The sequence below is a fragment of the Sciurus vulgaris genome (genome assembly GCF_902686455.1).
Source record: "Sciurus vulgaris genome assembly, chromosome: 19".
Lineage (NCBI taxonomy): Eukaryota > Metazoa > Chordata > Mammalia > Rodentia > Sciuridae > Sciurus > Sciurus vulgaris.
In genome coordinates this window covers 23,255,209-23,281,246 of record NC_136480.1, presented here as the reverse complement: position 1 = coordinate 23,281,246, position 26,038 = coordinate 23,255,209, and the positions used below count along the sequence as shown (strand labels likewise).

Below are 26,038 nucleotides of genomic sequence, written 5' to 3'. Positions count from 1 at the left end.
CGTGGAGGGCGGCCAGCCCTTGCCGCCATGGCAGGGCCAGTGCGCGGAGGCTGCGGGAGGACGGTCGGGGCCTCGCCCAGGACGCACGCGACAGGTGTACTCTATTTTTTTCTTTTTCCTTTTTTATTCGCCGGGCTAGGGATTGGACCCAGGGGCAACCCTACCGCCAAGCTACATGCCCAGTCCTTTAGCGTGGGAGACAGGATCTCGCCCCGTTGCCCAGGGCTCCTCCCCTCAAGTCCGAGTCCTGAGTTGCTGGGAGGCAGCCACGTGCACGGAGCGGGTGCAGGTTGACTTGAGGGGAGGGGAGGCAGACCACCCCGCAGGAGCCGTCCGGGGCCCACGCCGCACCTAGTGGTCAGGAGCAGGGCGCCCTGCCCAGCGTGGCGCCCTTGCCAGCGTGGCGGCGGGGACACAGAGGAGTCCACAGGGGCACCCGGGATACCCGGGGCACTGAGGACACCGCCAAGGGTGGATCAGGCTCTGGCCACAGCGCCTGGTTCCTCAGGCTCACACTGTGCTGGAGAGGAGGGTCCTGGCCATGGGAAGCTCAGCTGGACGCATGCTGGGGGCCCTAGCCAGGCTCACACTGATGGACCTTCCTTCAGACTGGAAAGCAGGCTGTGCGGCTCCGGGTCAGCGTCCCTGCCCCTTGCCCATGTTCTTCTGCAGGCACCCCGTGTCCGCCATCCGCCGTTCCACGCCCCCCGCCTCCCGGCCTGGCCCCAGATAGCATGCTCCCTCCCTGTGGGGCATGACCCATTGGGGACCCAGTCTCCTGGCTCTGGCAGTGTTTGTTTTCACAAGTTACGAGCTGGGCTTTCTGGCGGGGGAGAAGAAGTGGCCGTTTCCCCTCCGTGGGGAGCAGGCCTGGAGAGCCGCCCGTCTGAGGGGGATCCTGGGAAGGCCTTGGCCACAGGCCTGGCTCCTGTTCTTTGGTGCATATTTTTTGGAAGGCATTTTCCTTCTGCACCTGCCCCGTCGCCCCCGTAAACCGCGTGGGGGCCCCTCCAGGGCCGTCTGAGCTTGCGCTTCCTGCCCAGATGCCACGTCCGGCCGAGCCTGGGCGAACGTCTTTAAATAGAAGAGGTGAAGCCGAGGGGCATCCTGTCATGATCCTGCCTGCCCTGCGCACCCGGTGCCCTGGCTCAGAGAGGGACGGGCCGCGGACGGCACTGCCGGATGGGAGGGTCCTGAGCCGGAGGGACGAAGATGGGGCTCGGCAGAGGAAGGTGGAGCCGCCAGAGCAGGCCGTGCAGGACGGCTCCGCCACTAGAGGGCAGCCTGGCCCTCTGCAGGCCCTGCCCTCCCTGGACAGCCCTTCCCTCCACCAGGGAAAGGCTGAGCAGACTTTCCCCAACGGTGGCTTCCGGTCACATCCCTTCAGGAGCAGAACTCTGGGTGGCCGCTGGACCCCTGAGAGGGCGGGGCGCACCTGCCCTTTGAAGACGACCAGATCGATTCCGTCTGCTGACGGGACTCTTGAGAAGCAGGTTAGACGCGCGTCACCTGGCTGACACCTGGGGAGCAGGGGTGCCTCTCCTCTGTCCGTCCTTCCAGACGGCTTCCTGTCGGTGGGATCTCAAGTACGCGTCAGAAATCTGATTCCTAACGTGCGCTTCTAATGTCGCATTTCATATCATATAACGTGACTCTCCTCATAGAAAATGCTCAACGCCCTGGTGCAGGCCCGGCCCTGCGGACCCCCATCGGCCCTCCAAGGGCGACAGCGCCGGCAGCTCTGTCTCCAGGGCTGCGGCTCCCGCTGTGTGACCCGTGGTCTTCCACCTGTGTCTCTGTGGCCGTCCGGCTGGCCTGCGGGTGGGCGGTATCCTACCCCCGCTCCCCTGGCACACTTCAGGGGGTGTGCGCGTCTGGACTGCATACAGCCTCCACCAGAAGGGGGTGGCCGACAGCACGTGGCGATCGCACGTGCCCATAACGCATGGCACACTGGACCGGCTCTGAAATCGGAAGGCGTCTCCCGATCGATGACTTCAGAAGCATGACAGATGCGGCCTCAGAATCCCCAAGTGTCACCCTCCCCTTCCTCCTTATCACAAAAGCTGCGGCTGCCGTGCTACCTCTCAGCTCATTTATCCGCCTAACGTTCTCCTGAGGAAACCTTGGGAGGTTTTCGGCAGCCTGGGGTGGTGATCATGGAACCAGCCACATGTCTGAAACGAGGCCTTTGCTGCTAAGTGGATGGAGCCGAGAAGATCACGCCAAGCTAGATGAGCCAGTCTCAGCACCAAAGGCCGAATGTGTGGATGTTGATTCCAACAGGGGTGGGGCCAGGGGGTACTTTGGAACCAGATGGGGGAGTGAAGGGAGGGGAGGGGACGGGGCAGGAGGGACAGTAGGCTGGATCAGCCATCACCACCCTGTGTCCATGTGTGACCGCAGAGCCGGCATGATTCTACATCACGTGCTGCCAGAAGAATGAGAGGTTACACTCCGCGTACGTCCGGTGTCCCAGTGCATTCTACGGTCATGTGTCACTAAGTAAAGCAAATTTTATAAAAACTGGCAAGTGGCAGACTGGGCTTAAAGTTACTCTAAAAGTCGATCGGCCCTCTGTTTTCATTTTCTCCTGTACTGAAGGTCCTGGGTTCAAATCCCAACTCTGCCACTTTCCTCAGACTTACTGTGAATCCTCATCTTGGTTGACAGACTGTCACAGCTGGGTCAGCAAGGAGTCAATAAAGAGCGGCTGTTGGCACCGCCACTATCGTTCACACCCACTTCTCCACCTCTTAAAATGATCACAGTTCTGGTTTTGTATTTCAATTACTTGCAACGCCCCCCCAGGCCACTTGGATTTTGTTGCAGTCCAGCACCCCCCTGCACGCTGGTGTGTTCTTCAGTGGGTTTATGGGTCCAGAGTGTCCTCAGCCCTGGGCTCCCTCAGAGGTCGCAATAGAGAGACCCGTTCATACCCCCGAACTTGCTGAGGCTCTTGATTAAATAAACACCGTCTGAATATTAGTAAGTCCACGTGCGCGCACAGAAGCGGCTCCCAGGGAGATCTGCCCTGCAGCTACTTAGAAGCTGTGGTATTGACGCCTGTGAGTGTGATTTCACTAAACCAGAGCCTGCCCTTCTTAACTCAAACACTTCACATTTTACATTTAATAAGAGTCTAGAGATTCTAGTTGCCCAAAGCTATTTAACTCCCAAAGCAATCACTGTGATGAGCTTGGAGAGATTGTTCCTGTATGCATGCACATATATGTTAATTCTTCTTATTGATTTTCAAAGATGGCAATAGACTGTGCTTACTATCATGCATCTTGCTTTCTTACTTAATATTGTGTCTTGGCCAGGCACAGTGACACATGCCTGTAATCCCAGTGGCTGGGGAGGCTGAGGCAGGAGGATGGTGAGCTCAAAGCCAGCCTCAGCAACAGCGAGGTGCTAAGCCACTCAGTGAAACCCTGTCTCTAAATAAAACACAAAATAGGGCTGGGGATGTGGCTCAGTGGTTGAGTGCCCCTGAGTTCAATCCCCAGTACACACCCCGCCCCCTGGAAAAAACACTGTCTCTTCAGTTTGTTCTCAGTAAGTCTGTAAACAGGCTCTCCGGCTGCGTTATGCTGCATTGTATTTCACTGTAGGGTTTTAGATACCTACTGTAGCAGAGCCCTGTAGGATAGTTGAGCTACTTCCAGTCTTTTGCTGTCAGAAATAATGCTACAGGGAGTGACTTTACACACAGTCCACTTTCCAACTGTGAGGGTCCACCTTGATGGACTCCCTGGGCTGGAGGCTGAGGCGTCCGTGGTTCTGAGGCTGCCCTTCTCCCTGCCTGCCCGCAGCAGCCCCACAGCTGCCCAACGCCCAGTGTTGCTGACCTTCTCCTCGCTCTGTCCTCACAGTGGTCAGCAGAACTGGCTGCAGTTGGACCACCGAGTTCTGGACCACGACCTGCCCAAGAAGCCGGGCCCAGCCGCCTTGCACTTCGCTGTCAGGTATGTACGTGTGGCCGCGGCCAGCGGTGCCCGCCTTTCCTGTCCCTGGGTTTTGTTTCTGAACATTTCTGGTCATCCAAGTTGGAGATTAAAAAGAGGAGAGACCTGTCCAAACGTCACCGCGAGGGCGTGTCCCTGGCGCAGGTCCGACCCAGCCCTGTGAAGACAGGGAGAGAATCGCCTGCCTTCGTTCCCAAGGCTTTTCAGACCTCTGAGCCTCAGCAGTGGTATGACTTAGCCTAAGCCGGAGCCTGTTTTTATTCAATATACTTTGAGGAGTCTTGTCATTTGAAACGTGGCAAACATTTGCTGTCACGCTCTGTGTTGATGTTTTCTGAAGACTTGGAACCAATTGAACTTTTTAGAGTCGTGCCACACTGGAGGAGAAGATCCAGTGCAAGCCAGCGCCCACAGACGGAGCTGTCTTAAGAGCTGGGAGGTCTGAGCCCAGTCTGCACCAGACCCACGCCGGCCCTGAGCTCCGCTTAGACACGGCCCTGGACTGGGCTGGGGAGTGGACGCGTTAACCAGTGGGGATTCCTCACTGTCAGCCCTGCCTGCAAACGCTCTAGCATTAGTGGTCAACAGCCTGAGACAGGCAGACTGGGGGGAGCCACACCTCGTTCCTCTACCCGGCTTAGGAAGCAGAACGTCATCCCTGGAGCTGGAAGCCCTGCAAGCGTGCGGCTCCCCCAGCCCCAAGAGATGAGGACAGGTCATAGTTTGTTTTTCCTGGTCTTTATTTATCTAAAGATACATAAGTGAGCAAGCAGCTAGCTAAGGCGGTTAGTTCCCCATTAATCCAACCTATTTCCACAGAGCTACCTCGACTTGCAGATCAGTCCTCTACCCCGAGTGGTGTTCATTTGGGGTGTTCACATGCACTCTGTCATGATAGTGGAAGCTTCTTTTTCCTTATCTTACTTACTTATTTTAGTATGATGATCTTACCATCAGGACGTGAAAAAAACCATGTGAACTTCTACAAACACCTTTTTTGTTCATTCAGTGTGTTGCGTGGAATCCGCAAGTGTGAGGATGTGTCCTCCCCACCTTTTTTTTAAATATCTTTTTTGATATGATTCACTGGTGTTTCTGGAGAATATGCTCCTCCTCAGCAGATGCGGGGTTGACAATCCCTAGTTTGTTTCTTGCTTTCTCTTCTGAAGTTTACCTTGGGATTTTTTCCTTACCAGAAATCACACTGTGCTTTTCCTTTCCCTTCCTGCAAGTGTGTGAGAGAGAGAGGTGCTGGGCGAACCCAGGGCCTGGCACGTGCTGGGCCCGTGCTTTACCCCTGAGCCACACCCAGCCCCTCGGAAGCCATATTCAAAACCAGGACAGAGGTGGCACGGTGCTGATCTTGGCAGGAACAAACCATGAGGTGGAAAGTGGACAGAAATCGTGAGGGACAGCATTGGTTTTCTGGACAGGGTGTGGCATACGTGCCTGCTGCCTGGACAGGAGAGGGAGGAGCCACCAGCCAGCCAGAGACAGCCGCTTCTGGCCATCAGGAAGGAGCCAGAGAGCAGCCGACCTCAGCCTCGCACTGCGGAGGGGAGGCCGTCCAACACCAGTGACCTGCCCTGTTCATGAAGGGTCACATTACTGCTCTAAACTTTTCAAACTCTGAGCACGCGCGCAGCGAGAGGTCACTGGCCCAGCCCTCCACCTTCCCGCCCCTCCAGCTTGGTGCCACCTTGGAGACACACAGGACAGGTTCTTGCATGGGACCTTTCCTGGGCTGCCAGACTCCAGGTGTCTGCGGTTCCGTGATGCCGCTCTCCTGTGGTCCGCACACAGGCTGGTTCCAGTTCCACTGAGGAACCAGCCTGAGCGCTGCTTCCGTAGCATGACCGGGCAGCCGAAGCATGGTGTCCCTGGAGAACGCAGCCAGCTCCCTTGTCTGCGAGCCAGGTGGGTCCCCGAGTTCTGGCCCACTGGGTCCTAAGGCCGCCTCTTCCACCAGGGCCCTGGGATTCCAGAGGGCCTGCTGCTTGCGGGGGAGCTCAGCCGGACCTGAGTGTCACCTCAGGAGGCTCCACAGTCACCCCGCGTTACTTTCCCTTTAATGACTCGCATGTTTGGGACGCTTATCAAGATTTTCAGTTTTCACTTAATTCATTCTCCCAACAGGATGATGAGGTCATTATGGTCTTTGTTATTGTTCCAATTAAATAATTGTTGTTACTCCAATTAAATTAATGATAAGCCAAAAGCACACACCAAAAAAATGGGAGAACTGACCGCGGGCGCTGAGCCGCTGAGTGTTCCCTGGGTCCCGGCTGGTGAAGGGGCTGTCACGCCGCCCAGGGAAGCCGGGCTCCTGCGAGGGTCTCCAGCCTCCCAAGTGGAGCAGACAGAACTGGGGGAATGTCCCTGTCCCGGGCGACACCAGCGGCCCCTCCAGGCTGCTGTGTCCCCTGAAGTCTAGAGCCACAGCCCTGGTTTGGTTCTGCTTTGAGGTTTGGCCGTGCGAGAGGCTCGTGAGCGCCGGGTCTCCGTGAGACGGGTCCTCTGATGTCCTCCCGCATCCTCAGGAGGGCATGTCACCTGCCCCGGCACGGGGAGCATGGGGGTCCTGTGCCCGTTGCTGGGTTTGGCAAGCTGATTAGGAGAATTCAGCAGCCAGCAGAGGGCAAGGCGATTATGCAAGACCTTCTAGAAATGCAAGAAAACCCTGAGTCGCGGGCTGTGTGCAGAAGAAAGTCGGACTCAGCTTGCTCTCGGGAAGCGGCCTCTCTGACCTGTGGCGGAGACCTGGTGCCCGACCCCTGGCTACGTACTTGACTCCCGGCCAAACCCCGAGGTCCTGCAGTCTCCAGGGGCAAGTCAGTCTCTGGCTCACGTCCCCTGGATGCAGGACGCTGCTCTGACACGGCAGAGAAAAGCAGCAACCAGGGAGGCGGGGCTGGGGCTCAGTGGCAGAGCACTTGCCTGGCACAGGTGAGGCCCTGGGTTCCATCCTCAGCACCACATAAAAATAAACAAATAAAGAAAGGCATGTCGTCCACCGGCAACTACAAAAAACAAAAAAAGCAGCAGCGAGGGCGGAGTCGGCCTCCCTCTGACTCAGCGCGAAACCTTTGCCTTTTCTCCAGCTTCAGAATCTTAAAGATACGCCCTAAATATGTGTGCAAATGGTATGTGCACAGACACACCGTAGTTTATTTAAGTGACGTGCCGTAATTTATTTAACCAGTTCTCTGTTTTCAAGTGAGTCCAGACTCCCCCGGGTTTCTGGAGACTTCTCTGGGGCTGGGTGTTGTTATCTCGCTGCGGTAAATTATCTTTGGCAAACACATGGGCCTCTTTGGTAATGCAGCCCAGATGTGAGCATTTAAAAGCCTGATAGCGAGCGGCCACGCAGGCCGCAGGCTCGACGTAGGAGCCAGGGACTTGGCCTGACCTCCTCAGAACCTCCGTTCCCCCGGGGCAGGGCCGCAGGGCTGGTACCACCCAGCTCTTCCGCCAGGGTCTGGGCTGACTTTGTCCCTTTACCCTTCTGAATGCCTCTTGCCTGTTTTCTTTTCAGTCCCTTCTACCCCCTTTTCCTCCTCCCCTGTGTCACCTTTCTGTGTCCTGAGAGGGTAGTGACTCTCACTACCGCACCCCAGCGTCATCGGTGGCTCAGAGAGAACTCTCCACCTGCGTGGGGGATTCGAGGAGGAGAGGTGAGGCAAGACTGCTACCTCCTTATCCAAGTCGCTGAAAATCAGGCGCTTTTCAAAGACCAGCAAAGGCCTGGCCCTCCCCCGGCCTGTTCTGCAGCATTCGCCCTCTGGAAAGAGTTCAACCCAAGGAAGCAATCTGCCCCTGCCCTGGGGGGCCTCAGCATTCAGCAAAAAAAAAAAAAAAAAAAAAAAAAAAAAAATTTAAATTTAAAGAGCCATGTGTCCATAACAGCTAAAGATGGGCTGAAGAGAGAGATTCAGTGATGTAGGGAAAGTGCTCCTGATGGGAACACGTGTTTGGTGGCACACACCTGTAATCTCAGCAGCTCAGGAGGCTGAGACAGGAGGATCACAAGTTCAAGGCCAGCCTCACAGCAACTTAGCAAGACTCTGTCTCAAAATAAAAAAAAATGAAAACGGCTGGGGATATAGCTCAGTGGTTAAGTACCCCTGGGTTCAATCCCAGTTCCAAAAAAAAAAAAAAAAAAAAAAAAAAAAATAGCTCTTGATACATTCTAAGTGAATGAGACCACTGAATAGTTAGACGGCATGATTGCACTTTTTCAAACTATCCGCACATGGTAGAAAGAAGTCTGCAATGTTAGCAAGAATCGCTTTCCTTTTCTTCTTTGGCTTATTTTTTTTTCTCCTATAATAATTACTTCAGTAGATAGTTTTAATTCAGAATGAACAGTAACAAAAGAACACAAGATACAATGTTCGCGGCTGGGTAGTCATGATGATTTAAAGCTTTCAGAGAGTCTGAAGTTCACAAGAACAAGAGGACAGGAGAATCCACCTTTTCAGGAGGAATGTGATTCAAAAGCCCAGAGGAATAATGGATTCCTCCTGCCTGGGCCCAGCAGAGGAGGTGGAGGGCCCTCACACTGCCATCTGGGTGCACAGGGAGGGCCTGAATGTCCGTGAGGACTTGCAGGCTGCTGGTGAGTATCCCCCAGTTCCAGAGACCCGGAGCCCCAATCCTGACTCAAGTTTCCCACGGATGGTATTTCTGCCCGTGCTCCTCAGAAGCTGGTGTGGACGTGTACTCACCCTCTAAGTTTTGGCCCCTGCGTTTTGGCGTGCCTGGCCATTCCAGCCGTAGGAGACGGCCTGTGGGTCCGCGGACGTGTGTGCACCTGAGTGCGGCTCAGGCAAGGAGGTCGGAAGCCACGGGGTGATCTAAGGATTCCTTCATACCAAGGGTGAGAGACGCTGCAGGAAAGGGTGTGCGCAAGGCCTCCAGGGTGGGGTTTCCGGGGCGGCCGTCCTGCTTGGATCAGAGCCATGCTGGGCGGCAGGGATCCCGTAGCACCCCAGCCCCACCAGCCCCAGCCGACCACTGAGCCGTGCCTCAGGCCCTTCCTGGCTGCTCCCCAGCTCTTAGCCACATGGCTTGGGGCACCTGGGCCCTCATGCAGCGGTTAAGGTGGAGCTGGTGGTGGTACTGGTCACTCAGGGTTGCTGGAGGAGCCCCTGCGTTAACAGGTCACCATGGAATGTCCACCGCGAGTCCATGGCCCTCCGCGTGGAAGGCCTGGGACCGCCTGGCTCAGGTGAAGGCTCTCCTCGTGGACCCTCAGGATTCCCCATGCTCGGCTGTCCCCCCGCCGCAGGACTGGCCCCCGCCCTCCCCTCTCCCCTCACAGAACTACTGCTCTGCTCTGGGGGCTGGAAAGAGGCAGCTTGGAGCTCGGGGCCTTGGCACCTGGGGAGAGGCAGCTTGGAGCTCGGGGCCTTGGCACCTGGGATTGACGCTCCCTCCCATCCCGGGCCCTCTGGCCTGCAGCCCTTCTGTGGAACTCAGAGTCTCCTGAGGGGAGAGCCAGGGGGTAGGAGAGGGCGGCTCCCTGCTGGCTGCCCGCGGGTCCTCCTCGGCTCTGCCGCCGTGTCTGGAAGCCCAGGCAGAGGAAGACGGAGCAGCAGGCAGTGTCCTCTGGGACTTCTCCAAGAGTGCTCCTGCCCAGGAATGCCAGGGAGTCTCTGGACTCCCACACGCATGCACCACAGCTGGCAAGTGCAAAGCCCACCCGAACTGACCTTCAGCCCCCAGCCTGCACTAGAAGCCGGAGGATGGCCCGATCGGGTCTTCATGGGCCATCAGCAGATCTCCCTGCTCAGAGTGGGGACTGGGTGAGAGGGATCTGCACAGGCCTGAGGCTGCAGGAGTTCCTGAAATGAGCCGCTTGGCCGGGGACCCTGGACGGGGGCCCTGGACTCAGGCCCACTTGAGGCCAGTGGCAGGCTCAGCAGTACCCCCAGGGCAGAGCCCCAGGCAGTCCTGCCCAGTTCAAAGGCCCAGCACACCAAGGAGTCCACTCAGCTGGGTCAGAAGTCGTTACTGGACGGGTGAGCGCTGAATGTCCTTTTCCTGTTCCGTGTTGAAGCGTTTGCTTCCTTCAGAGAGAGAGCCGAGGAAAGACACTCGAAATTTCCATTCTGGATTTTACTGTTAAAGTTTTTGTTTTCTTTTAATTGGTAGGAGCATTTTTTAGACTTTTTTAATTAATTTTTTTATTCTAATTTGTTGTACATGACAGTAGAATGCATTTATACATGTTGATAGATCACACGAAAATGGATTTAAAGATGTTCCCAACTGAGCTGGTGCATTTTATTATAGTCCCATCAGGAGAGTGAGAATAGCATACTGACAATCTCCACCAAGCCTGGGCTGCTCAGCTGTGTGCCCCCCACTGGGTTCCACACATTTGCAACACCTCTCCTTTCTCTGGGGTGTGCACCAGAGTAAGAGGAGCCCAGAGGGCAGAGCAGCTGGCCCAGGGCCAGAGACAGATCCATGTTGGGCCTGGTATCCTGATGAGTCCTCCCAGCTCCATCGCATTGACCTCGACCTCCAGTGGCACCAAGATGGACGTGTTGGTCGCCTACATCTAAGTGCCTGCTCAAAGGCACAACTCTAGCGTTCTGCTCTCTGACACCCGCACCCTGTCGTCTGGCTGACAGCCCTGCCCCCTCCAGCCTGCATGCAGTCACCATCGTGTCCCACTGACAGGTGGTCAGGAGAGCCATCAGGGAAGAGAAGATGCTCAGGAGCAGTCGGAAAGGTGAGACAAAGCTCTTCCCAAGAAAGCGTCCTTTGTGAAGCTGTTTGAAGTTCAACTCCAGAACCTGTGCCAGTTAACACCTCAGGGTTCCTCCCAAAGCTGGGGATCCACTGAACAAAATCCTGGAGAAATCCCCCACAAGGCCTGGCAGAAAGGAAACAGTGTCATTTGCAAAAAAAAGTGCTGAAACAAAGGGCCTTTATCCTGAGTCTGGGCCGTCCCTCGGCGTCCATGGAGAATCCCTGGGCACTGCACAGTCGTGGTGCATGATGGGGGCACCCCAGCCCATTTCCCGAGGACCCCATGAGCTTTCCATACACTCCACAGATGTGCAGGTGACCCCTGAGGCCGAGGTGGGGTGGATTCAGAGAGCAGGGAATCGATGCCCAGGCAGCTGCAGGCACCAGGCAGGTCACAGAGAGGTGGGAATAAGGTGGGGAGTGTTTGCCAGAGGGGAGCGTCAGGGGTTGGGCTTCAGAAGCCAGGTGAACCCAGAATCTCACTCCGAGGGGAATGAGGCACAAAGCAACTGTGCCGGGCCCCCCGCAGCCTGCAACCTGCGTACCTCTTCTTTGATTCTCGAAGGCAGGCGAGGATCAGGGCTCGCTGCAGGCCCTCTGCCAGGGACGTCCTGCCTGACATGGTCAGCTGGTGTGTTCATGCATTCTTTAAGACTCAGCTCCCCTGTCCCCTCCCTGTGGCAGCGTCCAGTGGATTTCACGTGGGCAGCATTGTCCCTCTTGATCCATGAGCTGCATGGACCGCCTCATCTTGGGCCCCGTGGCACTGTTCACACCTGACATTTCACTGAGGTTGTGGCTGCATGTTGGCTGGGGAGGTGACCTTGGAGGTCTGACAGACCCCTTTGAGGCACGGCTCCACCACTCCCTGGCTGTGTGGTGTGGAGAAGTTGACTTGACGTCTCTGGTCCCAGCTTCCTCATGGGCAGGGTGGAGCCTTCATTTGCTCCCTACTGCATCAGCTTTTGCTGAAGATTAAAAGAAATGGCCCCCATGGGGCACTCGGTGCTGCCCCAGCACGCAGATACCCTCTGGTAAGCGGGTTCTGTGGCCGTCAGCAGCAGCCACTGCTATGGCTAACGTAAACACAACTGAAGGAAAACCGAACTGGCCAGGCCTTGGAGAGAGAGACGGGAATCAGTAGAAATGGTGGCGGACGGCATGGGGTGCTGCTGGCAGGACACCCTCTGGTCATTCTGGGAGTGTCCACGGTCTGGCTTGGCAGCTGCCACCCCAGGGAGGTGTGGCTGAGCAGACGTGTGCTCTGCCTGCCCCACACAGGCCCGGTAGCGTCACGGCCAGCCAGCGAGCCCTGCAGCCTTTGCACCCATGACTCCTGCAGACCAGTGCAGCCTGACAAAGTCACCTCACAGTCCCAGAACTTCAGAAGGTGGGTTGGCACCGAGCGTGGTGGGCGCGTGCCCGTAATCTCAACTCGGGAGGCTGAGGCAGAAGGATCGCGACTTCAAAGCCAGCCTCAGCAGAGGTGAGGCACCAAGCAACTCAGGAGACCCTGTCTCTAAATAAAATGCAAAATAGGGCTGGGGACGTGGCTCAGTCATCAAGTGCCCCTGAGTTCAATCCCTGGTACCAAAAAAAAAAAGGGGGGGATTATGTGAATGAGAATGGGATTTTAGATCCTACGGTGAGCTTCGTTAGTGTGGAAATCCAGGGATCTTGTGGCGTTGTGACGATCCTTTTCTGTTAGAGAGTCACAATGAAACAACTAAACGTGAAGTCACTGCGCAGGACGCCGAGTCCTCACTGTCTGCATCTGCTCTCCTAGATGCCTGTGGTCTCCGGGGGAAGCGCGTCTGTCTTCTCTGACTGTAGGTGCACAGTGTGACGTAGCTGCAGACCTTTTGAGCCTAACAGACCATAATTTTGTTTACCGCTTGGAAGTAGAGCTGATCACGTCCATGAGACTTTTTCTCTAATTCTTTGTTCTTTAGCTGAAAAATGGGAATTAAAGTAGGTGGAGGAGTCCTGCTGTGTGCCTGGCTCGCGGAAGGCTCTGGAGGACTGATGTCCTTATTATGGATTTCCAGCACCTTCCCAGTGTCTGTGCCCTCTAGGTATTCAGAAGGTGGTTAAGGAATGCACGACCTGTACTTCAGTGCATGCATACGGTCATATACATACAAGATGGCTTAAGAGACTTCTGTGACACTGACTCTATTGAGGCACTTACAGCATCTTCTTTAAAGTGACTCTTTCCAAATGGCGGGTCTTCATTAAACAGGGAGCGGGGAAGAAAGGGAAGGAAAGGGGGCAGAGACCTGGGAGCAAAACAGGCTCGCCCGCCTTTCCCCGACCCGGGGCAGACCTCTGCCCGCTTGGGGACTCAGCCTTGCAGAAGTTGTTCATAGGTGACCCAGACCCTCACCTTCTCACTTTGGCCCACGATGCTGCTCTCGCTTGCTGCAGCCGTGGAGGGCACAGTCCTGTGTGCGACCACGCTGGCTGGCTTCCCTGGGTACACGGTAACGCAGTCCAGTCCCTGGTCATCACTGAGGGCTTCGCCTCCCACAGCCGTGCTGTGGACCCCGGGGAGAGGTGGCCCAGGGGGCAGGTGGTTGGAGCCTTCTGCACAGGCAGAGCGACGCAAGCCAAGACCTAGCCCTGCCACGTCGGCTGAGCTCCATGTCTGGGGCAGGAGAGGGATGTGCGGCCCCAGGTCCCCGTGACCTTAGGTGAGTGGGGGAAGCTCCGGCGCTGCTCACGCTGGCTCCACTGGCAGCAGGACACCCCTCCACCCAGCTGCCCTGGGAGGTTCCCGGAGGTGCACTGAAGCCGCGCAGGGCAGGGCACCCAGCCCTCTAGTGCAGCCCTGGGCCTCCCAGCTCCACACTGGCCTCGTTGGCTCCCACCACGTGCCCTCAGCCTCTTGGCTGCCTCCTGGGAGGCCTGCCAGCCTGCTCCCCGTCTCTGCAAAGACCGCAGAGATGGCCTGCCCTTCATGACCCCTGTGAGAGGCTCCCTCGGGGGTGCCGCCTCCCTCTGGACCCCTCACTGCTCACCAGTAGGCCACTGTCCTCAGTAGAGCAACCTCAGCTGGCAGGAGGGGCCCCTGGTGACCGCCTGCTCGGTCTTGGTGAAAGCCACGAACACACTGTCCAGAAAAGACGCTGCCTAGCCGCATCGTTCCCACAGCCTGGATCTGCTGCTGCTCAGCAGACCCCATGTCCTCCTGGCCTTCAGACAGGGTCAGACTCCAGCACGGCCTCTAAGTCTTTCTGACAAAACGTGAGCCGCATGGTGAGAACTTGCTAAGTCCCTACCAATCCCAGGCATCTGGTGGGGCAGGTTACAGGTAATTCACTACAATGGCAGGAGAGCCGCACCTTTTTCATTTTGTAAGCAAGGGTCCTGGGGTCAGAGGGCTTAGGTAACATTCCTCCCACCACCCAGTTCTAGATTCCAGGGTGGGGGAGTCTTTTAGCGGTTGCTAATATTGTTAGTATTTTTTGAGCATTTTACATACATTAGCAAAGTTAATCTTTCCAAAATCCCATGAGGTAAGTACAATCCTGACTTTGATCTTAGAAAAGACCTAGGAGCTGAGTAATGTGCCCCAGGCCACACGCCAGGTAACTGACAGGTGGGGTTCCAGCTCTGGGTCTCCCGACTCCGAGGTGGCCTCCAGGCTTCCCCAGCCTCTGGCTGCCCAACCTCCACCCACTCACCACCAGGTGAACCCCGTAAGTAAAGGCAGAGGTTTGAGTCAGCATCCTGGGGTGGAGTTTCTCCAGTGATTTGAGTATCTCAGCGATAAGATCGCCACAGCCTTTCTGCTGCCTTTCATTATGGCTGAAAGGCACAGAGGGGCCAGGCCGCAGCCCTGCCCTGCCGTGATGGGGCCATGACATTCCTCTAGCCACGCCAGCCTGGCTTTCCTGGACTTTCTCCAGCTTAAGAGCTTCCGGGACCGAGCTGTGAGCTGGCTGGGCACTTGTTTCCCCACGTGGAGAATCGGGGGCCTCAGCTTGCCCGCTGGCTCCCGGGCGCCAGTCTTCACCCCCAGCGTCCTGGACTGTAAAAACAGGTCCTTACAGACGCAGCTCCTCCCTCCCCGGGGAGCAGAGCCCCTGGAAGCACAGACTGAACAAGCAAGATGCTAGAAAGGGGGCAGGGGGAGGCCCACAGTACCCTGATCTGCATGAGAAAAGACAAGATTGACCTGCTGAGAGCTGGGCTCCCAGCCAGGGAAAACCCAGCCGGGAGGCGCTGGAGGAGGGGTGGCCGGTGCCTGGAAGCTCTCTGGTGGCGGGTTGAGCAGGTGCGGGGCCTGGGCCCCCCAGCCTGACACCACTGAGCTGCTCGGCTGCCTGCCTGCAGCTCTGCACCCACCCGGGCTTGGCCTGAGCTCCCAGGTGTTCCAAGCCCCCAGAACATGTGTCGGGGAATCTGCAACGCAGACAAACTCGGGTTCTCGGTTGGGCGCGAACTGGATTCCCCTTGAGCTCCCATCAACCCCACAGAAACGCGGCCTGGGAGTCTGTCTGCAGCTGCGTGTTGTGCAGATGGGCAGGAAGCACAAAGGCTGCCTGGTTCCTCAAAATTCCGTCTTGCTTCTGGGGCGCACGCAATGCGGACAGACGGTCATGCCCAGAGGAGGGAATGAATCTGAAGACATGGGCCCCTGTGCTGTCTTGCAGGTTTTACATCGAGAGCATATCGTGTTTGAAGGATAAGACGACGGTGGAGTTGTTCTTCCTGAATGCGAAGGCCCGCGTGCACAAGGTAAGGCCCGCTTGCCACGCTCAGGGATGGTGCCAGCAAGGACACGGTCACAGTAAGGAGAGTCCACTGTCCACTACCCACCTCACCCCCCTCCCCCGCAAATGGCAGCTCGTCCTTCCCAAGTCCCCGGGGGTAAGGACAGCCACGCAGAGCATCATGCTTGCACCCAACCTTCGTCCTTCATAGGCTAGTGCTGCACACACAATGCCCAGGGACACTCAGCAGTGGTCTGACCCTCTTAGGCCAGAACCTTCCTTGACAGGCTGTGCCCGGGGCCACACTCATCCACCCTGGGCTCACCTGCCCTGGATCCCGGCTTACCCGCACCCCCTCTGATCCACGAAGCAGGGCAGAGCCACGTGCTTCAAGCCCCGTCCCAGTTATCTGTGGGAGGGAGCAGTGTGTTGTGTTACTGGGTTTTAGTTCCATCCAGTCCATCAAGGACAGTGGCTCTGGTAAAATCAGTGAGCGTGCATTTCAGAGACGCAGTTCCATGCTGGACGCTGCAGCCAGGTTGAGCCGACACCAGTTCTCAGCCCCCTGAATCTTCTCATCTCTGCCTGCTACTGGCCTTGCCTGAAAAGCCCCCGCTCTGGCCTCCACAGGCCACATCCTCCCTACCCATAGGACATCTGTGGCCGGAATGGTGGACCCTGCAGCCTGCCTCCTCCCTTCCAGCTTGTGGGCCCCTGCCCAGGCCACCCCCCAGGCCCGTCCAGGCCTGAGAGAGCCTTTTTGTCCACATCCATCTTCCTGAGGGCTAAGCGGCTGGCGGCTCCTGGCTGGAAGACCAGAAGGCCAGGCTGTGGTTGGAGGCCACCTCTGTGCCCTTCCCTAGGCACCTGGTGCTAAACACACAGTCTAAATACGCATAAGACTCGGCAAGGGCAGAGTTGGTTTTGGGTTTTTTTGTTCTGTTTTGTTTGGTTTGGTTTTGGTTTTTGGGGGTTGCTGGGGATTGAACCTAGGGCCTTCTGCTTGCAAGGCAAGCACTCTACCAACTGAGCTAGCTCCCCAGCCCCCAGTTTTGTTTTCAATAGCTCGGCTGAGGTGCACATGAGTTTCAATTTGCTGATGTCTGCTGCTTCCTACGGTAGATCAGTTGACGTGTCCTAGAGTTTGCAGGACTGGAATCATGGGGGTCATCTTATGTCCTCTCCCAGTGAGTGTGGTTACCTCGAGGTTCCCCCAGGTGGCCTGTCAGGAGTCCATCCCTGCCATGTGCAGTTCTACCCCAACTGGACCCACCTGGGTCTGCTGGTCCCTCCACCTGCCCGTGTCACTTGGCCCCACTTGGGGACTCTGCACACAGCTGCTGTGAGTGCTCAGGTCACACAAGTCCTTGGCTGGCACGTGCTTTCCTTTCTCTCGGGTACAGACCCGGGAGGAACGTGGATCCAGAGGTAGAGGTGCAGCAGCAGGGTGGGGGGAGGTGCACTTAACTGGGTGACGGTCTGCCTGGCTGTTTTCCAGAGCACATGCTCTGTTCCAGATCCCGGCAGGGTAGGAGGGCATCCGTCCTTCATACCCCTCGGCACCGTCCTGGCTGGACTTTGGCTCTGTGGCCATCCCGGGAAGTGGTGTAGGATCTTCCTGTGGTTTTCAATTGCATATCTCTAATTAATAACAGAAGGAAGCGTCGTTCACGTGGTTCTTTACCATCAGTATGTCTCCTCGGTGTTAGGATTGTTTGCTCATTTTCTTTGGGTTGTTTTTCTCCTTGGCATTGCGTTGTTAGCATGCATGTTCCAGAAGCACGTACTCGTTCAGATATGTGAATTGCAAAGCTCTTCTACCAGCCTCTGGCCTTCCGTTTAAGTGTGTTTCAGAGACTGGAGGTTTTCCTTCAGTCAAGTCCAGCTTATCAGTTTGTCCTTCCATGGTCTATGTCTATGACATTGTCTTTCAGAAATCTCCGCCTAACCCCAGGTCACCAACATTTTCTCCCGTGTGTTCTTCTAGATGTTTTGTTTTTCCATATTCTTATGGGTGTGTCATAGTTCTACATAATGGTGGGGTTTGCTGTTACATATCCAGACGGGACCCAATGCATTTTGGCCAGTACCCTCCCCAGCACTCCCCTCTCTTCTCACTACTGGGGCGCTCGAGGATATTCCTTCAGGTTTGTGACCCGTGTCGAGTCCACTTCTGTAGGTGGCACACATTCATTTCTTGGCACATGTAGTCACTTGTTCTGTCCCCGTCCGTTGAGAACACTGCCCTTTCCCCTCATTGCCTCCATTTGTCCAAACCCAGTCGCCCATCCCATGCCAGTTGGCTGCCATGTCTTCCTTCAGTCCTGTGACCCGTCTGCCAGCCTTTACACGGGTCCCGTACCATTTGATTGCTGTAGCCGTATAGCGTGTCTCAAAATCAGACCCACCTCCAGCTCTGCTCTTCCTCAAAGTTGTTTTGGTTATTCTAGGCTTTCTTGCACTTTCGTATGGATCTTAGGATTAGCCTGACAGTTTCTGGGATTTCAATCAGCACCACGCTGGGTCTGTTGTCTAGATCAGTGCCAGGAGAATGGACAGCGTCCCAAAACTGTCCTCAGACCAGCAAAGCATGGGCCTGTGTTCACTTAGGCCTTTCCTCATTTCCTTTAACCGCACTTTGTCATTTTCCATGTGCACGTCTTTTGCCAGACTTGTCCCTAACCTAAATAGTCCCCATTATTGGACGCAGTTGTGAATTTGACCTTTTGTCCCGATTTCTGAAGGTTTATTGAGCATGTAGAAAGACCATCCACTTTTGCACAAGCATCTTGCGTGCTACCACCTGCCCACACTAGTTACTTCTGGAAGCCTTTTTTCTGATTCCATCAGATGACCATGTGAATCTACTAACAAAGACAGTCTGTGTGCCACGTATTTATCTCCTGTCCTTCATTCATTTTGCCTGATCCCATGGGCTGGAATCTCCAGCACAGTGCTGAGTCGAGGGCAGAGGCCACATCTCACCTCGTTTCCGATCTTAGGTCCACATGTTCACTCTCCCCTGTTAAGCGTGGTGTCACCTGCCGGTCCGTCGTGGTGACCGTTGCTGGCTCTCCAGGAAGTTCGTGCTTCCTACTCCGATGAGAATCATCGCTGGGAATGGACTTTGGATTTCGTTCAGTGGTTTTCTGCCTGTCGAGATGCTCACAGCCTTTCCCTTTTCTTCCTGGTTGGTCAGCATGGCGAGTTAGTCGATCAACCTTGGACAGCTCGGCTGACCTCGTAGCCCTGCAGAAGCCTTTATTTGGTCCAGCTGTTTTTAACACTGAGTTGCTCTCTGCCGGGAGAATTCCCCTCCCTGTCTTCACTAGGCTCTTTTCCTCCCTCTTGGAAAGGCGTCGACCGCTTCGTCTTGGCAGGATGAGTTTGGAAGTGGTCTTTCCAGGTTTCTTGGGGTGAAAGCTGGTATCGCTGATGAGTGGTGAACCAGTCAGCGCTGTAACCCCCTGGGTACCGATACGGTGGCATCCCATAGATTCTGACGCTATGTGTAGTTGTTCTTTATATCAAAACACTTTCTAGTGTCCTTTTAAAATTTGTTTCCACTGACCCATCGATGTTTAAGAGCACCCTTGGTTTCCCGATATTTGGGGATTTTTAGGGATCCTTCTGTTTTCTGTGCCTGATTTAATTCCACTGTGACCAGAGAACACACTTTGTGTGAATTTGTGGTGAAGAGTCTGGAATACGCTCTGTCTTGGTAAGTGGCCCATGGAAGAATGGCCTGCTGCTGTCCTTGGTGGGAGGTCCCCTGAATGTCACCCGGGCCCCCTCAGCGGTCCTATTGCTCCACTGCCCCGTCTTGCTGGTCACCTGCCAGGCTGGCGCGTCGTCTTGGTCCGAGAGCCGTCTCACTTCTGTTTTTGTGGGCTTCCTGTTTGTTTTTCAAGTTCTCGGTTTTTGCCTCCGTGGGAGCTTTGTTCTTAGGCATACGCATTGAGGATCGAGAGGATGTCTTCAGTAGCTGACCTCTTCATCTTTAGAAGCTGGCCCTTAAACGGGGCAGTATTCTTAATGCTGAAAGCCGCTTTGTTGATATTAATGTAGCCACTTCAAGTTTCTCTAGGTTGGTGTCACATACGATTTCTTCTTCTCCTCCTCCTTCCCCTTCCCCTCTTCCTTCTCCTTCTTCTCTTCCTCCTCCTCCTCCTCCTCTTCCCCCTAGTGCTGAGGATTGAACCCAGGTGTGTTTTACCACTGAACCACATACCCAGCCTTTTTAACTTTGTATTTTGGGACAAGGTCTCTCTAAGTTGCCCAGACTAGCCTCAAATTTGTGATCCTCCTTTGTCAGCCTCCCAGTCCTTGGGATAGCAGGCATTTTCTGTGCTTTCGATGGTGACTGGTTGGCTTCTGTGTATGGACAGTTTGCTTGTCTGACGCAGACGGCATGGAGTTGCATCTTGATTTTTCAGATCCTCTTTGGCCATCTGCCTTTCACCTGGGCTGTGTCCACTGTTCACACCCAAGACGGTCATGACACAAGAAGGCTTCTCGCTCCCAGCTTTCTCTCTTGTGTCTGTGTCCCATCTGTTCTTTGCCCCCTTTCCTCTCTTCTTCCGGCCTTTCTTGGGTTTGGTGAGCGTGTTGGGGTTTCTCGCCTCCCTTGTTGGGCCATCGGCTCTCGTGCCCCGTGACTTCCGTGGTTGCTTTGGGGTTGACCGTGCACATCTCCGCTCCCCGACAGCCTTCCTCCGACGTCACGCCGCTTCACGCAGAGAACAGCGCCTGAGGTCTTCCCACCTCTGTGCTGTTTCCGTCGTAGATTTCACTCTGGGTGTGTTGCAGACGCACAGACGTTGTTATGAAGCTGTGGTCACCTTTCAAGATATTTAAATTTTTAGAAACCACCTATTTGCCCAGCAGGTACCGTTGATGATCTCGTCTTTTGTGAGGTGGGTGCTCCGCTGTTGTGATTCTGCTTCTCCCGGAGGGGCTGTGTTGTCCCTTCCCACCTGGGAGCCTGCCGGACGCCTCCTCTCAGCCTGGGTCTGGAAACTCTTCCTGCGCCTTTGCTGGGACAGCTGTGTCACAGGATGGAGAGCCTGTGTCGGCAGCTCCCCTCCGGCTCCCTGGAGGTCTTGCTGCGGACGAGAAGTCCCTGCTGTCCTTGCCTGGGGCTCTCACGTGCTGCCTCTTTTCCTGACAGCTTCTCAGAGGTCCCTTTGTCACTGCCCCAGCCTTTTGATTCAGAGCTTCCTGGGTCAGCTTTTCTTGCTTCTCACGATTGGCGTTTTTCGAGTGTCTTGGAATTTGGGGTTCACAGTTCACATTGAATTGGGAAATTTCTCAGGCACTGTGCCTTCAAATATTTCTTCCACACCCACCCTGCTGTGAAGCCTGAGGGCACCTGTTCTTGGCCACCTGAGCTGCGCTGCTGGGCAGCTCCTGATTCCTTGAGTTGTTCTTTGGTGGGATTTCTGTTTTGGTTGTGTGTGTGTGTCGCATAGTTTCTCTGCTGCGTCTTTGGCTTCACTCATTTTCTTTCCATTCTGATCTCATTCATCTCAGCGGGTGCGCTGCAGTCCCTGGGTTAGAGGTTCTGTGTGAATATGCTTTTCCTCTTCCACGTGTCCACTTTTGAACATATGAAACATCGTTACAGCGATTCTTTCCATATCCTTGCCTGCCATTCTGACACTGTGCCTCCTCTGGGTGTTTTGGATTCACTTCTTTTTCTCATATTACGGATCATTACAGATTGCATGCCTCTTCCAGTCCATTCCCAAGCCTGGTGGTACTTGACAGGACCCCACCTGTTGCTCCTTTATCTTTCTGGTGCTGCTGGTTTTTGCATCTTGGTCCTCTCCTGGCCCCCACGTTGGTTAGTGGAATGTGTGATACTTTCAGGTCTTGGTGTGATTACTCCCTCTGGCAGGAGGGGCTTTTCGGCTGCTTAACTAGTTCCTGCCCACAGCTGAGCAAGACCTCCCTGCGGGCTCGTGCCTGTGGATTTCAGTTTTCAGTCCAGCTGGTGTGGACTGGCACTCTTCACACCATGTGTGAGGGCAGACACTCCTCCATTCAGTGGGTGGCCCTCCAAGGAAGCCCCCCACAGGTGCAGGGCCGGCTCTTCCTCCTCCTCCTTCACTCCTCAGTCTCCTCCGGAGTCCCCTGGGCTCCAGCCTCACCCTCCAGCCCTGGCGCCCTCGGTGGCAGAAGACGGAGGCCCTCGCAGGGCTGACCTGGCTCGGGGCTCATGGCACAGTGTGGGGCGGGCAGGAGAACACTCGTTTTACTTACTTTATCTGGTTTGGGGTTTGTTTCAGATGAAGCAGAACTGTCAGTTCCTTCCTCCATCTTGGCCAGAAGTAGAAGTTCTAAGAGCAGAATTTGTGGCTGGTTCTACAGAGAAAGTAAAATGTCCCAAGCCCCAAGCTTCTCCCACACCTTTGTATTTTTTCCTTTTTCTTGATTTCCCTGGGAGCTCCAAGGGCCGACTGTGAGCAGGCACCGGTGAGCAGGAAGCGTCTCCTGCCCCAGCCGCTGTCCTGGGGGGGGTGTGGTCACCCCGTGACACTGTCCTCTGGTTGGGGTGTGATCACCCGGTGACGCTGTCCTCTAGGTGGGGTGTGGTCACCCTGTGACACTGTCCTCTAGGTGGGGTGTGTGGTCACCCCCGTGACACTGTCCTCTATGTGGGGTGTGGTCACCCCGTGACACTGTCCTCTAGGTGGGTGTGGTCACCCCGTGACACTGTCCTCTAGGTGGGGCGTGGTCACCCCCGTGACACTGTCCTCTAGGTGGGGCGTGGTCACCCCCGTGACACTGTCCTCTAGGTGGGTGTGGTCACCCCCGTGACACTGTCCTCTAGGTGGGTGTGGTCACCCCGTGACACTGTCCTCTGGGTGGGGTGTGGTCACCCCCGTGACACTATCCTCTGGGTGGGGTGTGTGGTCACCCCCGTGACACTGTCCTCTGGGTGGGGTGTGTGGTCACCCCCGTGACACTGTCCTCTATGTGGGGTGTGGTCACCCCCGTGACACTGTCCTCTAGGTGGGTGTGGTCACCCCCGTGACACTGTCCTCTACGTGGGGTGTGGTCACCCCGTGACACTGTCCTCTAGGTGGGTGTGGTCACCCCGTGACACTGTCCTCTAGGTGGGTGTGGTCACCCCCGTGACACTGTCCTCTGGGTGGGGCGTGGTCACCCCCATGACACTGTCCTCTAGGTGGGGCGTGGTCACCCCCGTGACACTGTCCTCTAGGTGGGGCATGGTCACCCCCGTGACACTGTCCTCTAGGTGGGGCGTGGTCACCCCCCTGACACTGTCCTCTGGGTGAGGGGTGTGGTCACCCCGTGACACTGTCCTGGGGTGGGGTGTGGTCACCCCCGTGACACTGTCCTCTGGGTGAGGTGTGTGGTCACCCTGTGACACTGTCCTCTGGGTGGGGTGTGTGGTCACCCCGTGACACTGTCCTGGGGTGGGGTGTGGTCATCCCGTGACACTGTCCTGGGGTGAGGTCGGCCGCCCCTGTGATGGTTGTCTCCACGCCGTGAGGCTTGCTGTGTCTGTGGAAGCCTCCTTGGTGGCGTTTGCCCGTTGCTGATGCCGGGTCGGCTCCCGAGTCTTTCCTCGGGTTATTTCTCTTCTCGTTTGGGCAGAATTCTGCCTGTCTCCAGGGAGACAAGAAGCTGCGCTCTTAAACCCTGCTCCTGAGGGACACGGGGAGCTCTTCCTACACGGGGTCTCCGGGGCCGGGTGAAGAATTCAGAACCCTCAGAGGACATGGCAGGACGGCCGGGCTGGTGTTGGTGGGAGTCTCTAGGCTCAGTTGCAGGGACTCAGATGGGGTGTTTTCTGTCTGGTTACCATTTAGGCAGCAGGTGACCCTCCCAAGAGATGTCACAGAATCAGGTAAAGATAGCAGATTCGGGCAGCCAGTGGGCAACGCAGCTTTCAAGTCGCTTCTCGAGGCGTAGGATTATCTAAGAACCCTCCACGTAAGGGCTGTCATCCGAGCAGAGAAGTCCGTAAGTTGCATGAGAACACAGCTAGAACAGACGCAGGTGGGTCCGCGGGTGGGTAAAAGTGAGCCACGGGGCGTAGCGGCTGTTGATTCAGGGCTCGCTGCTGGATCTGAGGGTGCACGGAGCCAGGGCCTTGTGCACCCCAGCAGACCCCCTCCCCTCTGACAGCTCCCCGCTCTGCGTTCCTCCGTCCACTGAAGACAGCGGTACCCGGAGGAAGAGAGTCCTACTTGCCAATGTTGACAAAGCCACGTGTCCCTGTCATACCTTGTTGGTAGGAAGTGCGTCTTGTGATGAGGCTTCATCCCCTGCAGAAGTCTGCAGGGGAATTTGGTTCACACTCACCGGATGCAGCCTCAGGAACATGCCCTCTGGCACACGCGGGCTCCCAGGGTCTCCTCAATGTCTTGCTGAGCTGCTTGCAGAACACACCGCTGGTGACCCTTGGGCTTGTGCAGAGAGCCAGCCATCGCTCCTTGTTCTGAGTGTGGGTGTCCAACAGGTATGGAAAGGGCAAGGCTGTCTTCCTTTCATGTTTTCCAAAGTGAATCCCCGTGGGCACAGGGACACACCAGGACACTCAGGGCACCGCTGACCATCCCAGTAGGTGAGTGGGCGTGGCCGAGGATCCGCCCTCCTCACAGAGTCCAGCAACATCGCAGGCGTGTTCTCTAAGAAAGGGAACCACGGCAGTGTGTATGCCTAGGGACAGACTGGACACCTGTGATGGTCAGAATTCACTGCGTAGGGTTCAGTGTTTGTCAAAAGTCAAGTGAACGGTTCTGTAAAAAGAAGATGGTTTCACGTCCAGTCTAATGTGAGAGCGCCCAACACCCCTGGATTTTCCCCCAGTCCTTCAGGTGTCCTTCAGGGTCAGTAGTTGCTGGATAGAGAACTAGTTCCTGAGGCGTCAGCTGTGACGGACGCGTTTGGCCACAGAGAAGTTCCCACCAGGGCCCTGACCCTGCGTCATCCTGGGGCGCGACCTGCCCGGCCTCCTGAAGGCTGCTTGTAACTGGAAATACGCAGAGCACTTCTTGACTTGTCCTATGGTGTTTTTAAGTCACAAATTAAACATCAGTAAGTATAGAATTCATTGTCTGGGGGGAAAAATCTCCCTTAGTCGTAGTCTTAACAAAGCCCTGCTTGATGTGTGCCTGTCCTGTAGAAGGATCCAGGTGAGGGGCTGCTTCTGTTTCTGTTCACTGTGCCCCCTGTAGTTTACAAGGAGAAAATACATTACAAACCATAGCAGCTCTTGTGTTTTTCTTTGTTTCTTTTTTTGGTGGTGCTGGGGGTTGAACCCCAGGCCTTGTGCATGCGAGGCAAGCACCCTACCAACTGAGCTATATCCCCAGACCCTAGCTGTTGTTCCTGCTGAGGAAATGTAATTCTAAGGAAGGTCTCAGGGCTGGGGCTACCTCGGGCTGTGCTAGCTGTGTGACCCTGAGGAAGGGTCTGGACCTCCCTGAGCCTGATTCTCTTGTTTTAGAAAGATGTGTGAGATTGGGTAGCCCTTCTCACCCCGTGATCTAGGCCTGCATGTATCACATTTACAGAAAAAGCTCATCTTCAAAAGCAGGCTCTCCCTTCCTGCCCATTCCACACCACATGCAGGCCAGAGTGGAGACTGAAAATCAGTCCTCTGGGGAGGTGTGCAGAGATTCTGCTCCACACTGAGGTTGGGGAGCCACTGGGCTTTCGGTATATAAACCCACAGAAGGTTTGATACATACTAAAACTGGGTTTGCGAACATGAGTCAAGGTCCAGAGACAGGACTCTGGGAAGGAATCTCAGTTCTCACTTTCACTGCCAGTTAAGAGGGTAGGGGTAGCTCTTGCCCCTTAAGAAGACGGGAAATCGCCCCAGCTCCGAGCAGCCTCCCGGGCATCCACCAGGCCAGCCCTGCAGAGTGGCACACATTCCAACGCACTTGATCTTGACCATAGCCCCTGAGCAAGGAAACAGACCCTTCTTGCAGATCAGGGAACGGCCACGGTGGGTTCAGAGTGGCTTGAGACCTCAGGACAAGCGTGTGGGCAGCGTCCGCGGCCAGCGGTACCAGCAGGAGCGTGGCCCTCAAGAGCACTTGCCATGGCCTGGTGGCTTCTGCAGGGGCCACGGCTTCCTGTCTGCCACGGCCCTTGGGAGGCGGGAGTGCGGTCAGTGCCTGGGCACCTGGGACGCCTGTCCTGTGGCTTACGGGGGCATTGCCAGGTGCTCCCTGGGTGTGTCCACTCACTCCCTGTTCATTCTCTCCAACTCCCTCGGGTACTTACCTGGTGGACAGATAGGTGTTGGGGCAGAGAGGCTGCGTAGCCTCCACAGTGCGATGCAGCTGGTGAGTGGGAGGGCCGAGGCTCGTGCAGGCCAGAGTCCATGTGTCACCGCTACACGGCCTGCTCTCTGGGTGACCGAGTGCCTTGTTCACTGCCACTCAGCCTGCTCTCATGGTGACCACGTGCCTCCTGGGAGGCACTGCTGCCCGGGCTGGGGTCCCCTCTCCCTTCATGTTGGTGCTCTTGGCCCAAGGTGGTTGTTCAGGGCCAGGTGGCTTCTGCAGGGTGGGCTGGGGACAAAGCCCATCCTGCCAG

General features: G+C 56.0%; 1 protein-coding gene across 2 annotated transcripts in view; it reads left to right on the top strand.

Moving 5' to 3' along the window:
- LOC306650399 (FERM domain-containing protein 4B) overlaps positions 1-26,038 on the top strand; it is a gene marked incomplete at its 5' end in the record, with an annotated part of 188,852 nt that overhangs the window by 87,055 nt on the left and 75,759 nt on the right. For both annotated transcript variants that reach the window (XM_079122420.1, XM_079122422.1), the window contains 2 exons: positions 3,879-3,971; positions 15,392-15,476. In XM_079122420.1, the coding sequence (XP_078978546.1) occupies positions 3,879-3,971; positions 15,392-15,476 (178 nt within the window). The remainder of the gene's footprint in view (positions 1-3,878; positions 3,972-15,391; positions 15,477-26,038) is intronic.